The 16,844-nt window shown below is 39.9% G+C and overlaps 1 protein-coding gene across 5 annotated transcripts in view; it reads left to right on the top strand.

Annotated features, from left to right (window-relative positions):
- UBE2W (ubiquitin conjugating enzyme E2 W) overlaps nucleotides 1-11,901 on the top strand; it is a 132,192-nt gene extending 120,291 nt beyond the window's left edge. For all 5 annotated transcript variants that reach the window (XM_030215613.1, XM_030215598.1, XM_030215607.1 and 2 more), the window contains one exon: nucleotides 8,922-11,901. In XM_030215613.1, the coding sequence (XP_030071473.1) occupies nucleotides 8,922-8,935 (14 nt within the window). In that variant the 3' untranslated portion in view covers nucleotides 8,936-11,901. The remainder of the gene's footprint in view (nucleotides 1-8,921) is intronic.
- The last annotated feature ends 4,943 nt before the right edge of the window (nucleotides 11,902-16,844 follow it).

The raw sequence follows: 16,844 nt of genomic DNA, 5'->3' as shown, positions 1-16,844 counted from the left end.
CTGAGTAGAAAGTGTAATCACGCTCCCTAGGGTGAAAAAGGCGCCACGGATCACCTAATCCAAGAGTAGATTTTAAATCTTGAATCTTTGCCAAAGATTTGGTAGATCTAGGGGGACAGTTAGATTTTCTATCTAAGATAAGGTATTGAACTTGATTAAAATCACCACCTATCACAATATTGCTAGAACCACATGAAATAATCTCTGAGATTATGTTATGAAAAAACATAGGTGAATCAACATTTGGAGCATACAAGTTAACTGAGATTTGAATTTTGTAAAGTATTACCCACCTGCCTTCAATGTCAGAGTTGTTTTTCAACAGAAAATTGCAAGGATTTACAGATTAAAATGGCTACACCATTACGTTTATGAGAAGCAGGTGAGAAACCAGCAATAGAATAAAATTTATCTTGCAATCTCATACAGTCTGATTTATTAAGATGAGTTACTTGAATAAGGATTATATCAGTGTTTAAACGCTTAAAGTATACTGAAAGTTTTTTTTTACGATTTATAGGGTTGCATTAACAGAGCACATTTTCATTGAGATTATAGTAGAAGGTTCTAATAAAAAAAAGAGCTGAGCAGCTTTCCACTGAGAGTAGCTACCATCAAATGAAAGGACGTAAATAAATATACAATGATGCATGGTAAGCAGAGAAGAAAAGCCAACATTAAAAACTGGAAAAACAAGCACAAAAGTACCAACTAATATTAGCAGGCTAACCCGCTGAGGTGAAAAGTAACCTGGGAAGTAGAAGTCAAGACACGTGGCAGCCAACTGTCCCAAGCATAAAATATATTGTGAGTTTACAACAAATCAGAGAAAAAATAAATTGCAAATTAAGTATAACAATGAGAGATTCACAAACAACTGTGGGATAATAAATGTTAGATTAAGCAGTAACCAAAAAAAACCTGAATTAAGAGATTTACACCTTTGGTGGTGGTTCATTTTTTTGAAGGAGTCCAAAGAATTCCTCAGTTGATCAGGCTCATCAAAGTTTTGACTCGTGTTGTGTATCGTCACCCGCATCCTGGCCGGATAGAAAAGTCCATATTGAGCGCCCATATATTTCAGACAATCTCTGAGGTTGAGAATGGCTTTCCTTTTTTGTACTATAGGTTTATTAAGATCTGGAAAAATGGAGAGCTTCATACCTCCAAAAACAAGAGGAGTTTTTAATTTAGCTCTCTGCAGGATGGTTAAAGTTAATGAGTAGCACAAAAGTTTGTTAATCATTGGTCTTGGAGATTTTTGGTTTACTGGCTTAAAAGATGGCACCCTGTGCGCCCGTTCAGTTTCAATTTGCTGAGCAGGATCAAGATCAAGAATCTTAGTAAGCAGTCGTGCAAGGTACTCGCTTGGGTCTGAACCTTCAGATCCTTCATTCAGACCAATTAAGCGAATATTATTTTTTCTGGATCTGTTATTTAGATCTTCCAAGTCTTTTTTCAAAATATCAGTTTCTTTAGGGTTTTTTTTTTTTTTGCACACTTACGATCAGGTTCTCGTGGACTTCATATTTGTTTTCTAAAGTTTCTGTCCGAGCTTCTGTCGCAGTAAAATGAGTTTTAATATCAGATATTTCTTCTTTTATATCTGAAAGAGAGATTTGATTGTGTTGTAAGAGATTTTTAATAGAGAGGAGCTCTCCCATAATAAGGTTTAGCGAAATTTCTGATTCCGGTTCCATCGCCATCTTGGTGGGTGAGTGAGAATCGTGTTTATGTCGTTTAAACGATGAAAATGGAATTGTGCACAGGTCTGTCTTGGAATGTCGACCAGCCATAAGAGCCAGAGATAGATGTATTTCTAATAGCTAAGGATGATAAAGGACTCCTAAGAGAAGGTAAACTCAGGATTCTTGTAGAGAGATGAAGGGAGCTGTGAGATCAGGCTGCCATGCTTCTCGAGGCTCACCAGCCCCCCCCCCCCCCCACTTCTCGAGGCTCACCAGCGCCCCCTCCCCCCCACTAAAATATATTCATATTGGACGATTTTCCTCATTAACTATGAGACCAAATTGCTAGCTAAAAATATGACAAACATACTCTCCCGAGTATTGCCCCATTTAGTTTGAGATCCCTAAGTAGATTTTGTGCAAGGACAATATACTGTTCAAAATATGTGCCATATTTTGACTTCATGAAGTGGTGGCCCATTGTCACATACCATCTATACTTGTAAGCTTTGATGCTGAAAAAGCTTTTGATAACGTACGATAGGATTTATTTGATACTTTGGATGTCTATTGTATTACAGGATTTTTTCAGAGGGTAGTTCACACCTTATATACAAATCCTCAGGCAGTATTGTGTGTTAATGGAATACAATCGGACCCCTTTCCAATTTTCTGGGGCACTCAACAGGGTTGTCCCTTGTCTCCTCTACTGTTTGTCCTGACACTTGACCCATTGATTAGAGAAATTCAGTCCAACCTGGATATCAAAGGGGTTCAGTTGTGGCATTCTACCTTCAAGATAGCTGATTTTGCCAACGATTTACTTGTCCGTTTAGTTGATCCCCTAGTTCTTTGACAGCTTTGTTGGAAAGTACAAATGAATATACACCAGTCTCTTATGAACATGATTTTTTGGCCCCCTTGGTCTCCACTTTCTTTTACATGCTCCCACTCAATCTCTTCCCAAACATTGGAAAAGGTTTGATCCTGGTCCCCTTACAGGCATTTTAGAGAGATGTTGCAAGACTGTGGAACCAGGATCCCCATAATTCTGATCGTCTTCCTCTTAGGGGTAATTTAGAATTTCTCCCAGAGGTTGAGACTACAGTTTTTCTCTGTTGGAAAAAGGGCACTCAATTTACACCATGTGTTAACAGTGAGTGGTACCTTACTGGGATTTCCTGTCTTACTCAAGTCCTCATTTGTTAAACCCACAGCAACTGAACAATTATATTACTTCCATACCTAAAGATGGGCTTCTATCACACTATAGTAAGACTCTGTATACCTGGCCTGAATCTCTTACAGGAGACAGATTGTCAGTCTCGGAGCTCCATAATCGACTGCTTCAGCGAAATGGTCAGGTGGATTATGGGGATAACTTACATAAATGGGGAAAAGAATTGGGAGCTGAGATATTAGTGGACCTTGGACGTGTGATTGCTCACATTTCATCCACCACATTTGCGGCTGATCTGAAAGAATGTCAATTTTGATTGCTCCTTCGAAGCTATATTACTCAACAACAAGCTTATTGTGGGTATTTCTTTGAAGGAGTGAACATTTCCTTAAAGGGGTGAACAAACGTGGATAAGGTGAGCCAGTTGATACTGTATACTGGATTTTCAAAAGACATTTATCAAAGTATATCATGAAAGACTCCAGAGGAAATTGGAGAGTCATGGGATAGGAGGTAGTGTTCTACTGTGGATTAAAAACTGGTTAAAAGATAGAAAACAGAGAGTAGGGTTAAATGGTCAGTTTTCTCAATGGAGAAGGGTAGATAGTGGGGTTCCCCAGGGCTCTGTGCTGGGACCGCTGCTTTTTAACATATTTATAAATGATCTAGAGATGGGCGTAACTAGTGAGGTAATTATATTTGCTAATAACACAAAGTTATTCAAAGTTGTTAAATTGCAAGAGGATTGTGAAAAATTGCAAGAGGACCTTATGAGACTGGAGGACTGGGCATCCAAATGGCAGATGACATTTAATGTGAGCAAGTGCAAAATGATGCATGTGGGAAAGAGGAACCCGAACTATAGTTACGTGATGCAAGATTCCACATTAGGAGTCACCAACCAGGAAAGAGATCTAAGTGTCATCATTGATAACATTGAAACCCTCTGCTCAATATGTGGCGGTGGCTAGGAAAGCAAGTAGAATGTTAGATATTATTAGGAAAGGAATGTAAAACAAAAATAAGGACACTATAATGCCCTTATATCGCTCCATGGTGCAACTGCATCTTGAATACTGTGTGCAATTCTGGTCACCGTATCTCAAAAAAGAAATAGTGGAATTAGAAAAGGCACAGAGAAGGTTGACGAAAATGATAGAGGATGGGACAACTTCCCTATGAGGAAAGGATGAAGTGGCTAGGGCTCTTCAACTTTGAGAAAAGACAACTGAGGAGATATGATAGAGGTCTATAAAATAATGAGTGAAGTTGAATGGGTAGATGTGAAGCGTCTGTTCACTCTTTCCAAAAAATACTAGGACTAGGGGGCATGCGATGAAGCTACAATGTAGTAAATTTAAAACGAATCGGAGAAAATGTTTCTTCACTCAACATGTAATTAAACTCTGGAATTCATTACCAGAGAATGTGGTAAAGGCGGTTGGCTTAGCAGAGTTTAAAAAAAGGTTTGGACGGCTTCCTAAAGGAAAAGTCCATAGATCGTTATTAAATGGACTTGAGGAAAATCCACTATTTCTGAGATAAGCAGTATAAAATGTTTTGTACTTTTTTGGGATCTTGCCAGGTATATGTGATCTGGATTGGCCACTGTTGGAAACAGGATGCTGGGCTTGATGGACCTTTGGTCTTTCCCAGTATGGCAATACTTATGTACTTTAGGGTGTCTTTTCTTCTTCAACCTGTCTCAAGTGTCAGGGCTCCCAGGTTACCCCCTTCAAGCTTTTTGGATTTGCCCTCCTATATTGGTTTTTTTGGAAGTGACTTTTCTAGATAAAGGACAGCGTTTCACCTTCAGGGGAAGGGTAAATGCTTATTCATTTATAAGGCATGTATTATGGGGAAAAGTGTATTTTACATCACTGGATTGGACTAGCCCCCCCAGCGTCCTGGCAGTGGTGAACTCAACTACATAATATAATGTTAATGGAATTAAGAAATGCTAATCATTCCTTCAAAAGAAGAAAATTGTTTTTATCTATCTGGATGGTTATATTCAGTCGTTACGTCATAAAGCACTTGCTTAGAACAAATTACATTTGTGAGAATTGGGGTATGATTATGCTATTGGGAGATATAAGAGTATAATCTCGTAATGGTATTGTTCAGGGGTGGTAGGGTAGGATGGGGGATAGGAGGGGAGGTATTGTTCATTTATATAGTAGAGTTGTTGGGAACTTTTGCTTTTAGCTTTGGGTTGTCCTCACCAGTTAAGAACTCTTTATTCACTGCTCTATTTTCATAGCTACCCATTTTCTTCCTTTAAGGTGAGAGGGAGGTTGTTTGGGTATAGAGGAAGAATGTATTAGGTTATGATAAAAGGACGATGGTTAATAAGCACACTTGTACATGACTTTTACTAGATGTGTTCCTTGTTGTATAATGGTCTGTTTGTTCAGTAAAAATGTTGAAATGTAAATGGACAGCTAAATTACCATGCAGTGTATGATGAGCAAAGAGGAATCGGGTCCTCCAATTCTGTCAGGAAGCAGCAAAGATTAGGAACTTTAGTCATAGCTAGTCACATCCAAATACAAACTGATCTTACAATATCAAATAGCCAAGCAGCTCAGCTGAGTAATAAATCACAAGTTGTCTCTAGATTTAAGAACCCAGCAAGGCATTGTTGACTTGGGGCCCCCCCCCCCCCCCAAAAAAAAAAATAGGTGCCTCTGCCAACAACAAAAACATAAAGCTTCTGTTTTATTGTTGTCTATGAGGCAGATGCAGCAACCAAACGTAAAAAAATCAAAATCGTTAAAGTCCCTAACGATTTTTAAAAAACGAAGAATGCACCAAAAAAAAAAAGTCACACATGCTCAGATCGGTATTCAAACGTACAATGTATCAAAGAATCACAATACACATCGGTAATCGGCCCCTAAATCATGCGCAGAGCAGCCAAGCGTTTTGCTGGCTGCTCTGCGCATGCTGCAAACGTAAAATCAAACAAAAAAAAAAGCCACAACACATACACGTGGCTACCCGGTCAGCAAAATCCAAAAACAAAGGATCGGGAGGGGGCAAGGGCGCTCATCAGGAGTGTCCTGTATGGACGGCCTTGCCCCCCCCCCCCCCCCCGCTGCTCCCCCCTTTCCGCCGCTCCCCCCCCCCCCCCGAAAAAGCAAAATGCTAGCTGCCCCGGTCCCCCTCCCTTCCTGTTCCTGTGTTCTGCAGAGCTAACTCCGCCTCCCGTCATTCTTTCGCCCCGTGCCCCGCCCCCGCTGCCCCCCCTGAGGTCGACTACGCCGCTCCCCCCCTCCACCGAGACCCCCCTCCCTATTAACGACCCGAGCAGCGCCTCTCACCTCTTTCTGAAGCGCTGCACGGGCAGGAAGATCTATTGTGTTGGTTGTAGAGTCTCCATGACGTCTCTTCTTCCCTGGCCTAGGCCCCGCCTCCTTCTGACGTAAGAAACCTACGTCAGAAGGAGGCGGGGCCTGGGCCAGGGAAGAAGAGACGTCATGGAGACTCTACAACCAACACAATAGATCTTCCTGCCCGTGCAGCGCTTCAGAAAGAGGTGAGAGGCGCTGCTCGGGTCGTTAATAGGGAGGGGGTCTCGGTGGAGGGGGGAGCGGCGTAGTCGACCTCAGGGGGGCAGCGGGGGCGGGGCACGGGGCGAAAGAATGACGGGAGGCGGAGTTAGCTCTGCAGAACACAGGAACAGGAAGGGAGGGGGACCGGGGCAGCTAGCATTTTGCTTTTTTGGGGGGGGGGGGAGCGGCGGAAAGTGGGGAGCAGCGGGGGGGGGGCAAGGCCGTCCATACAGGACGCTCCTGATGAGCGCCCTTGCCCCTCCCGATCCTTTTTTTATTTTTTTATTTGATGTGTTTTCTGACGTCCTTTGGACCAATCACAGCGCTTTTAGCTCTGCTAATGCGCTGGGATTGGCTCAAAGTTTGTTTATTTTTTCACTTAATGATTTTTCCTGGCACAGAGCTGTCCTAACGAGAGGTCCAGACCTCTCGTTAGATTTCCTGCCTTTTTCCTGCGTAAAGGCAATCGGAAAAGGTTAGTGCATGTCGTTTCAATGGGGTTTTCACACTAATTGCTCATCTCCATTCCGTTTTCGTTAGCTGCTGGCTTCCTCGGTAAAAGCCCTTTGATGCATGCAACGGATCAAATTTTCCTCGTTGGAGGGTCATTAAAGGCTCATTTAGCTTTAGTGCATCTGCCTCTATGTGTCCTCTGATCTACTGGATACACATGCAGTTTCCTGAACTTGGTGTCAACTTCATGCTTATTCCCCCATTCCACTCATAGCAAAGATCCCTTTATTCATGAAAGTGAAATCTAAGATCAGAGCCACTGCAGCTACCTTGGCTTACCCAAAGTCTGTTTCGTTTGATACTATTTGTGAAGCAGTGATCTAGTTCTCACTTCATTTTTTTTTTAACCTTGCACTACTACCAGGGTACTGAAAGAAATTCCTGATCTGCTGTTAGTGATCTGTAACCTGTCATTAAAATGGTTCACAGTACCTGAAGATTGTAGCGTGGACATAAGAATAGCCATATTGGGAAAGACCAATGGTCCATCTAGCCCAGTATCTGGTTTCCATCAGTGACCAATTAAGGTCACAAGTACCTGGCAGAAACCTAAATAGTAGCTACACTCCATGCTATCAATCCCAGGACCAGCAGTGGCTTCTCCATGTCTGTCTCAATAGCAAACTATGGATTTTTTTCTCCAGGAACATTTCGAAACCTTTTTTTAAACCCAGACATACTAACCGGTGTTACCACATCCTCCAGCAACGAGTTCCAGAGCTTAACTATTGATTGAGAGAAAAAATATTTTCTTCTGTTTCTTTTAAAAGTATTTCCATGTAACTTCATTGAGTGTCCCCTAGCCTTTTTATTTTTTGAAAGAGTAAAAAATCGTTCTATTCACTTCTAAGGGTGATCTGCGAAATTACAGACCGGTATGCCAGACTTCAGTGCCAGGCAACAGTAGAAACTATTACAAAGAATAGAATTATGGAACACACAGACAAACATGGTTTAATGGGACAGAGTCCGCATGGGTTTAGCTAAAGGAAGTCTTGCCTCACCAATTTGCTTCATTTCTTTAAAGACATGAATAAACATGTGGACAAAGGTAAGCCAGTAGATGTAGTGTATCTAGATTTCAGCAAGCTTTTAAACAAAGTTCCTCATGAGAGACTTCTGAGAAAATTAAAAGTCATGGGATAGGAGGCAATATCCTTCTGTGGATTAGAAATTCTTTTGGGGGCGCAGAAAACAGAGGGTAGGGTTAATTTTCCATTTTTCTCAGTGGAGGAGAGTGAATAGTGGAGTGCCTCAGAGATCTATACTGGGACCAGTGCTATTTAACATATTTATAAATGATCTGGAAATTGGAATGACAAGTGAGGCGATTAGGGACCTCTTTTTTATCAAGCCGTGCGGCAATTCCGGCAAAGCCCATTGAAGGTGAATGGGCGTTGTCAGCATTACCTAAATTTGCAGATGTCACAAGTTGTCAAAACACATGTGGACTGTGAAAAATTGCAGGAAGACCTTAGGAAACTGGAAGACAGAGAATTGAAATGGCAGATGAAATTTAATGTGGACAAATGCAAAGTGTTGCACATTGGGAAGAATAATCCAATAATATTTCTTTTGTAAATTTCTGATCTGCAGTTAAAGCACATAGATTTCAATTGGATAATCATTAATCATTTTTTTTTGCAATATAAGTAAGTTTCCAACTTTTTTTTAAAGCCATGGTTACACATGATCAAAGCTTCTGAAGTATCAAGCAGTGCTTCCCAATCTTTTTGTGGCTGTGACTCCATAATTGTGTCCATATAAAATAGTGTGAGCCCCTGGAGGTGCAGAATAATGATGCACCTATGGAGAGCCAACCTAGGTTGTGACCCAATTTGGGATCCTGATCCACAGTTTGGGAACCTCTGATATTACGACAACACTACATACAGAAAACTGAATGTCCAGTTCTTTATTAATATACCTCTGTTCTTGATAGCTTCACAATAGTTTTAATCCATTTTCTTTTTTTCCTTTAAGATGACACATGCTGATGATGACAGTTTTGTGAACTAGCAGAAGATAGTCCTACTGAATAAATGAGCACTTTGATCATTCAGTCTTTGAACTTTAACCTTTGACTGGAAGTGACCGGAAGACATGGAAGACTACTTCCTTTTTACTGCATTTTTTCTAGTGTGCGTTGTGGGGCACATGTTGATTGCTGGTTCAGTCCATGCAGTTGACGTGCTTTTTATTAGTCATACTGTATTAATGCAGATGTCAGGAAATTTGTCATAATAATTCCATTTTTCATTTTAAGACTTTTTTTTGTTTTTTAAGTTCCAGGACCTCCATGTATTGTGCAATAACAATTATTAATGCATGATAGGGTCTGTCATATGAGCTTTGAAAACTTACTGGGATTATGGACAGGGGATACAACATTACTTTGAAAGCCACTCCAATCTTGTTTTATTAAAATTCTATGCACTGTGATCATGAAATCAGCAGCATGACTTAACATGTTTGGCTGAAGGACTGTAATACTCGATCGTTGCATATTTATTGAATTGTTTCCATACTGTCAGATTTTTATTTTTTGGGGATGTGGATGATTTTCAAGTAATGTTGGAAGACAGGTAGAATATCATATCCCCATGGTGAAATATATCTTTATGTATATAGTTATTTTGTACCTCTGAAGTAAAGGTATGATCAATATGGGATATTCATGGTCAAATCAAGAAGACATGAAAAAGCTATGGTGATGTCTTGAAATGATTATCTAAATTTGTGTACTTCAGAGCTTTTTGCCAGATAGCTAATAAGCAGTGTAACTTCTGCTAGCCATCAGCATGAGCCCTACTGCCTATTAAAAAGTTCATTTATTTATGTTTGAAAAGAATCCATTTACTATTGTTTTGTGTTTGTTTGCAGTCACATTTTTGTTTTATTGTTATACTGTCATGTTTAAATACAAAATATTTTGATTGAAAAGCTTTGTCGGAAAATATTTTCTTGTAAATTATTTATGTCATCACCTTGTCTTATAATCCTGTACAACAAAGAAAATACATTTATGACAGAGGTTGAATGTTTTGACAGGAAGGTGTGGAGCTTTTATTTTACACTTCAGGAAAAATGTAAATGTATATTTTCTTAACCTGCATACACTCTACTCCCATAGCAATTTTTCTTCTCTACAAACTTTATTTGAAATAAACTTTTAATGAAAATTGTTTTTTTAACCTCTAAAAATCAAATACTAAAGTAATATTTAACCAATGGGTAGTTCTTCCTGTTATGTAATGTATTAGGATATTTCAGTTATCTTTGTAGATATTGCAATTATATTTATAAATATATCACTTTTATTTTATAGTACATCTGTGTTCCAATGCTGATTTTACTGATGCACTTTAAACAGAGTTCTGCGACTGAGTCTATAAGTGCACTTCTGCATCAAGTTTCCACTTTGTTTTCCTTTGGTGGGGAGAGGGGGAGATAGTCAGAATTTGTTCTCTAAATAATAGCAGATTCACAAATCTCAAGTGGGTCATATGAATGCATCAGTACCAAACAAGCATGAACCTTAGAGCTTTCTGAAAAGGCTCCTCTCACTTTTTTCTCTCTGTCATATCTGTTAGATATCTATACAGTACTGCTTGAGGAATCTCCTTCTCTTAATTTTAACATTTTTCTGAAAACCTCTTAGTTGTTTTTTTGTTTGTTTTTTGGGGGTTTTTTTTAAGGGTTATGTAGGCTTTTTATTTTCTTGATTGATTGCTTCACCATTCCCGTCACTTTTTCTTTTCTTTCAGTGATACTACATTGAATTATTTTTACTACTACTTCAGGTCATCTTATGAGAGCAGGAAAAAGTTTTAAATTGGTTATTTTTCTTATCACATCCAAGGAGGCCAGCAACTTCAAGGTTCTATTCTGGTTGCAGACAAAAGATATGTAATGTTCATCATGAGATTTACTGAAAATGTCTCAGTCAAGGCTATAAACAAAGAGAAAACCAGGTAATCCCACAGGGGACAACACAAACATGCAATGAGCAAGAATGAGCCAAGGAAACAGCACAAGTTTTATTGTATAAAATAAATAGCATTTGCTTGAAGACAGCACAGCAAAATGTAGCAGATTTTGTCGACAGGTGGACTCAACATGTCTGTGTTTCAGCCTATGCCTTTGTCAGAAGTCTGGGCATAGAGCCAATAGAAACAAAGTGCTGAATAAAGTGAGCAGCAAATACTAGTCCTGACTGTAAATCTGTGTCGCTGTGTGTCATCCAAAACAGTGCCAGTTGGTGCCAGCTCTTGTGTTGAGGCTTCAAAGCACTGATGCAATTATGCTGTGTTCCTGTATAAGCCAAACAGTATAGCAAGTTTAATAATATATGGTCAGTCTTCAGAGGCATAGGATTCCATATACTTCAAAGCAGCCAAATCTAATGATGAGCTCTGCCATTCAGGCTGATTTTGGTGCTCTCATCTGCAATTTTTAAAGATGCAAATAAGCAACAGCACCACTGTGGAGCTCAACATAATATTGGAGCTAAAGGTTCATCATCAAACATTTCAACATGCTGGATGCCTTGAGCAATCTATCTTTGGATGTCCCTTCCCCCCACTCTTTGGGATTAATCGTGTCAGCATCAATCTCAGTCCAGGACTGTGTTTGTTTTAGGGCTAGGCATGCTGAGTAAAGTGAATTCGAAACAGAACGCTTTAATGCCTTGCATTCTCATTTGGCTCCAGGGTCAGCATGACCATGGACGTTTCAGTGAAGAATTGTTCTATAGGAGTCTGAGTTTAAGGGTTCCTTAGACCCTTATTTCCAGTTTGAGGAATCTGTATCTGAAAGGCGTACTCCTCCATAAACATGGAAAAGATCTCTATCTGAAGACCTTTCATTTCCCAATTTCATACAAAGGCTAACCAGGGCCACTACCCAAAGTGGCTTCCCCCATGTTCATCTCAATAACAGCCTATGGACTTTTCCTCCAGGAACTTGCCCAAACATTTTTTTAAACCCAGATACACTAACTGCCATTACCACGTCCTCCGACAATGAGTTCCAGAGCTTAACTATTCTTTGAGTGGAAAAAAATATTTCCTCTATTTTAAAAGTATTTCCATGCAGTTTCATTGATTGTCCCATGGTCTTTGTACTTTTTGAATGAGTAAAAAATCAATTCACTTTCACCCGCTCAACACTACTCAAGATTTTAAAGACCTCAATCATATCCCCCCCTCAGCTGTCTCTTTTCCAAGCTAAAGAGCCCTAACCTCTTTAGCCTTTCCTCATATGGGAGCAATACCATCCCTTCTGTCATTCTGCTATATCTTTTTTGAGTTACAGCCACCAGAATTGAACATAATACTCAAGGTGAGGTTGCATCATGGAGTGATACAGAGTCATTATAATATTTTTGGTCTTATCTGCATCCCTCTCCTAATATTTCCTAGCATCCTGTTTGCTTTTTTGGCTGCTGCCACTGCACATTGCCATGCTGTGAAGGTAATCTTTTTTGCGATAAGAAAGTAGTGATCTTATAAAGGATGATTATTCTGTACTTCACTGTAACCTCTGGACCACTTGCAAAGATTTCAGTGGTCCATTTGAAGTAGTCTTTCTCAAGAAAAACATCCCACAGCCTTCTCACCCCAGGCAACAAAACTTATGTTCTCTTTTAAGCCCCGTTCTGACATTCAGAGAAAACTAAGGTCTGGATCCAAAAGGAATAGTCAGAATATTAGTCTTTGTTCTGGAGCATTTCTCACCATTGGAAGGAAGATTGAGATTTTTTTAAATAAATTGTTCGTTTTAACAACATTCAGTGTCAACTATTGGAAGTTCCTCTAAATGACCCTCCTAAAAGAGTGGTTTTTGGTTCACAAAACACCAGACTGGAAATCTCCCTTTTGTGAACCAGAGTCATTGTATCTAGCGTGGTGTAGGATAGAGGACCTAGTCCCTAAAAATAATGAAAACATTTTTTATAACCTAGACCCAAGTGTCTCAAACTAATTGTTTTAAAAAAGGAAAAATTCAGGATAGTTGTTCTGGGCTGTTACTACCCTTCTAAACAAGAGGAAACTGTATGTTCTGGTTCAAAATGATGATTACACTGCGAGTAACTTGGATTTCAGGATCACAAAACAATTTGCACTTATGGTATAACTACACAGATGGGGAATTTAGTTGAGCTCATTTGGTCTGGAACAGGTTAAATCTATGCAAATCAGCAACTGAGTGATGCAGTTACTAGGAATAATCAACTTCCCCAAATCCAAACTGAATCCAGTACCTCAGTCGGAATTCATAAGGATTCTGCTACACAATGAGGTGCTGCACAAGGCTATTGACAGGGTTGAGCTCAAAAAGATAGCATCCTAGTAGAACCAACTAGCTTCCCTCCCCAAAGTGATTATCTTTGTAGCCAGAACAAAACAGGGAACACATTTGAGATCTGTATCAACCCTGAACAGGCAGGTAATAACCTTTCTGCTTCAGAAGAAGATCAGAACACAGATTAGTATTGGATGTCATCTCTTGTCTTTTATATGAATATTTTCCATTACTGCTGATGGTTAAAACCTTGATAATTCAGAAGGGACCGAGAAGTTGTGATCTTTTTGGCCAAAACAGATTTTTGCTGTTCACGCCAGGATCTATCCTCAAGGAAGGCAATCAAGTTGGCAATGTTTACTCACTCTTCCCTTCCTGTTCCACCACCCTTCCCATTCTTATTGCTTAAAACCAAGAATATTTGCACTAACGTCAATCCTGTGTCTAGTCCTCATAGCCTGAATGTTGCTGGAGCTATGGTATTTTTCCAGTAGGGTATAGGAGCCTTCTGTCTTTAAATAGAGAAGGTTTGCCTTCAGGTGTAAGGGCAAAGCCTTAGATGCCATCTCATGCTGTTTCCAAAAATTGCTTTCAGACTTTGTATTTATTATTTCATATGGTCACTTGACTCCCGCTTAGATGTTTAGCAGAGAAAGGTAAAGGGTTTTCCCTCACCCCTGACCCAACCTGCCATGTGTTTCCAGCAATCAACTGTTGATAGTGATAGCTTTTTTTCAGCTGAGGACAGAGGTGGGCATTTTCACAGTACAGAAGCAAAGGCAGGGCTCCTACTTAAAGAGTGATGCTTCACTCAGCCTGCTCAGTCCCATGCACCCTCCGCCATAGCTCTCGGGGTGAGTCGGTGCCAATTGCTGGAGGCAAGATGACCTCTGCTGCATTCTCTAGGGAAAGACCTCCCCTGCAGGCTCCAGTGAGTGAAAGATCTGGAGGAATATTGGCACTGATGTCAAGAGTGTTCCAGGCCAATGAATGACGTTGTCTTCTGTACCTGTTGTTGGTGGATTGGAAAAAAGAAGAGATGGTAACTGTTACAGTGCCTGTGAGTATTCCGCCATTAATTCGACTGGCTGAAATTACTTTGGACTCCAGTTAGCACGTGAAGCTCTACATAACGTCTGTAGTTGCTCTTTTACTTCAACCATACAGATTTCAGCTCTTTGTCAATCTTTGAAATCCCAAATAGTTAGTACTAAACTTGAACAAGTTACTACTGAAATAACCTCTGTTAAAGCAGTTCAAACTACTTTGATCCAGGAGAATAATGTGCTTCAAAGGAAGATTGAGAATTTTTAAAACTATACAACAGCAATGAATTTAACCTTTTTTTTTAACTTTATCTTTTTTTATTGTTCCCTAGTATTTGGGTACATTTACAGAAATACTCCTTCTACTACTAATCATTTCTATAGCGCTGCTAAATGTACGTACTTTACAGATTATTTGCAGGTACTTTCTCTGTTCCTAGTGGGCTCACAGTCTAAGTTTTTGTACCTGGTTGACTCACTTATGGTTATTTTCATATTTTTAAGCCATATATTTTTGCTGGTTTTTTTTTAATTAAGAGTACATTCAACAATAAAATGTTTTATTTGCCATGAAACACAAGTACATGAACTTTTTATTCCTTTCGTTATCAGTAAGTGTAAATATTTTAGTTTGAACGGTTCTATTGGTTAGTCAACATGTAAATATATCTCTATACAAATAATTAAACAGGAAAAGATGCAAAGAAAAAAATGACTTATTCCAGCAATGTCAGCAGAAAACATCAATCCAAATAGGCTTCACAGGTTTTATATAGCCCTTTCCATCTTTCCACCCAGCCCTAACCAAGAAAAGCAAAGTCACCATCAGCCTGGGTTCTTACGGCATTCAACGACCCAAAGAGAGTAAAATTAAAAAAGACTGAGGACAAAGTGTCTAAAATCGAGTTCCATTGCATCCTATGTTAATGAAACTATAAAGCATTCAAAAGAAGACTTCTACCCTGTGGTGTCATATGCTGAATATAACTGTCCCAAACCAATAGGAAGCACTTCTCATGTTTAAAAGAACTGTGTGCTTCCAAAGCCTCCCAAATGAGCAGTTGGTGAACCTGATTCCGCCACTTTCAATATGGGAACAGTTCAGTTACTGTTCATGATTGTAAAATGCATTTTTGGGCTGCTAGACATAGTTTACGAATGAGAAGGGCATCTCCTGTAGTACTATCCCTCTTAGTCCCCGGTTTATCCAGGAGAAGACTGACGGGCAAGTTCAATAGAGCTTGACCTGTCAAGTCAGATATATAGTGTACTATAGCAATCCGAAACCACCTAATTTTTGGGCAGGCTCAGAAAGCATGAAATAAGGTGTAATCTAATAGTAAACACTTTCCACATTTTGGTGATTGTGTACAACCAGATATATGTAATTGTACCTGGATAAAATATGCCCTGTGTACAGTACAAAAATAGCATTCTCTAATATCTGCGTTAGAAGTTAATCCCAGAATTCCTTTGATGTTACACAGTAGCTCCCAAGATCACATTCCCATCTACTTCTGAACTCGCTCATGTCTTTAGTATTGGTCAATTTGGTGAGTGCTTTATATAAACCTGAGATTGAGACCACCTCCTCTGCTATGTCGTGAAGGAAAGCTCGTAGCTTAGCACCAACGTGGAGGGTAAGCAGTCACCAGTCCAAGGAGTTCACATAAAGCTTTAACTGGCAACATGCAAATCTAGTCCCCATCACTTTCCAGTGCATAACTGAAGGCTTTCCAGGGGATAACAGCATTATCACCTCCAAGGATGTGCTGTAACCGAGTGATGCCTGCATTCTCCCAAGCTAAAAAGGCTGTATTATCTAGACCTGGCATAAATTCAACATCACTGTAAGCGAAAACAATACAGTAGTGGAGGGAGATTCTCCACCCCCCCCCCCCCCCAACTGGGAAACTAAGTTTTTCCATCCCTCTCTCAAGGGGCGTAACAGCACACAAAGTCAAATGTGAGGGCAGTTTCCCAAGCAGGGCCTGCAAAAGGTAGATGATGTGGTAAGGGGTGATGAGGGGTATGGTATTCAGTATTGAAAAGACAATCATTAATATCTTGGTATGTCTCAATAGGCATGGTTGTACAAGTGCATATTCAGTGTGTAGGCCCCTCTGCATCCAATTCCCCAGCACATAGGCAAATTTCAATTTGGGTTTCCTCCAAGCCCAATAAAATTTGGAAAATGAGTTGATTTGTCTCAGGTCTGTCTGCAGTGGTCACAGTGGCAATGTTTGCAGTACATACAGCCACCTAGGAAAAATGATCATACGGATGATGCTTATTCTACATATTAAAGAAAGTGGTAGTTCCATCCATTGAACTAATTGGCACTCTGTAGCATTAACCAATTCCACTATATTAAGATGGTAAAGGTCCTGAACCGAGAGTGCTAACTGAATACCAAGATATTTAAAAGAGTGTTGTGCCTATTGACAAGGGGCACTCCCTCCCATTGCTGCTTCAGTAAAGGGGAGGACAGCAGGGTCTCTGACTTCTGGAGGTTCAGTTGAAAGCCTGCATAATCTCCATATTCCTGAAAGAG

Source organism: Microcaecilia unicolor, chromosome 1 (genome assembly GCF_901765095.1).
Source record: "Microcaecilia unicolor chromosome 1, aMicUni1.1, whole genome shotgun sequence".
In the NCBI taxonomy this organism is placed as follows: Eukaryota; Metazoa; Chordata; class Amphibia; order Gymnophiona; family Siphonopidae; genus Microcaecilia; species Microcaecilia unicolor.
The sequence above is the reverse complement of the archived record's forward strand: the minus strand, read 5'-3'. Positions and strand labels throughout refer to the sequence as shown.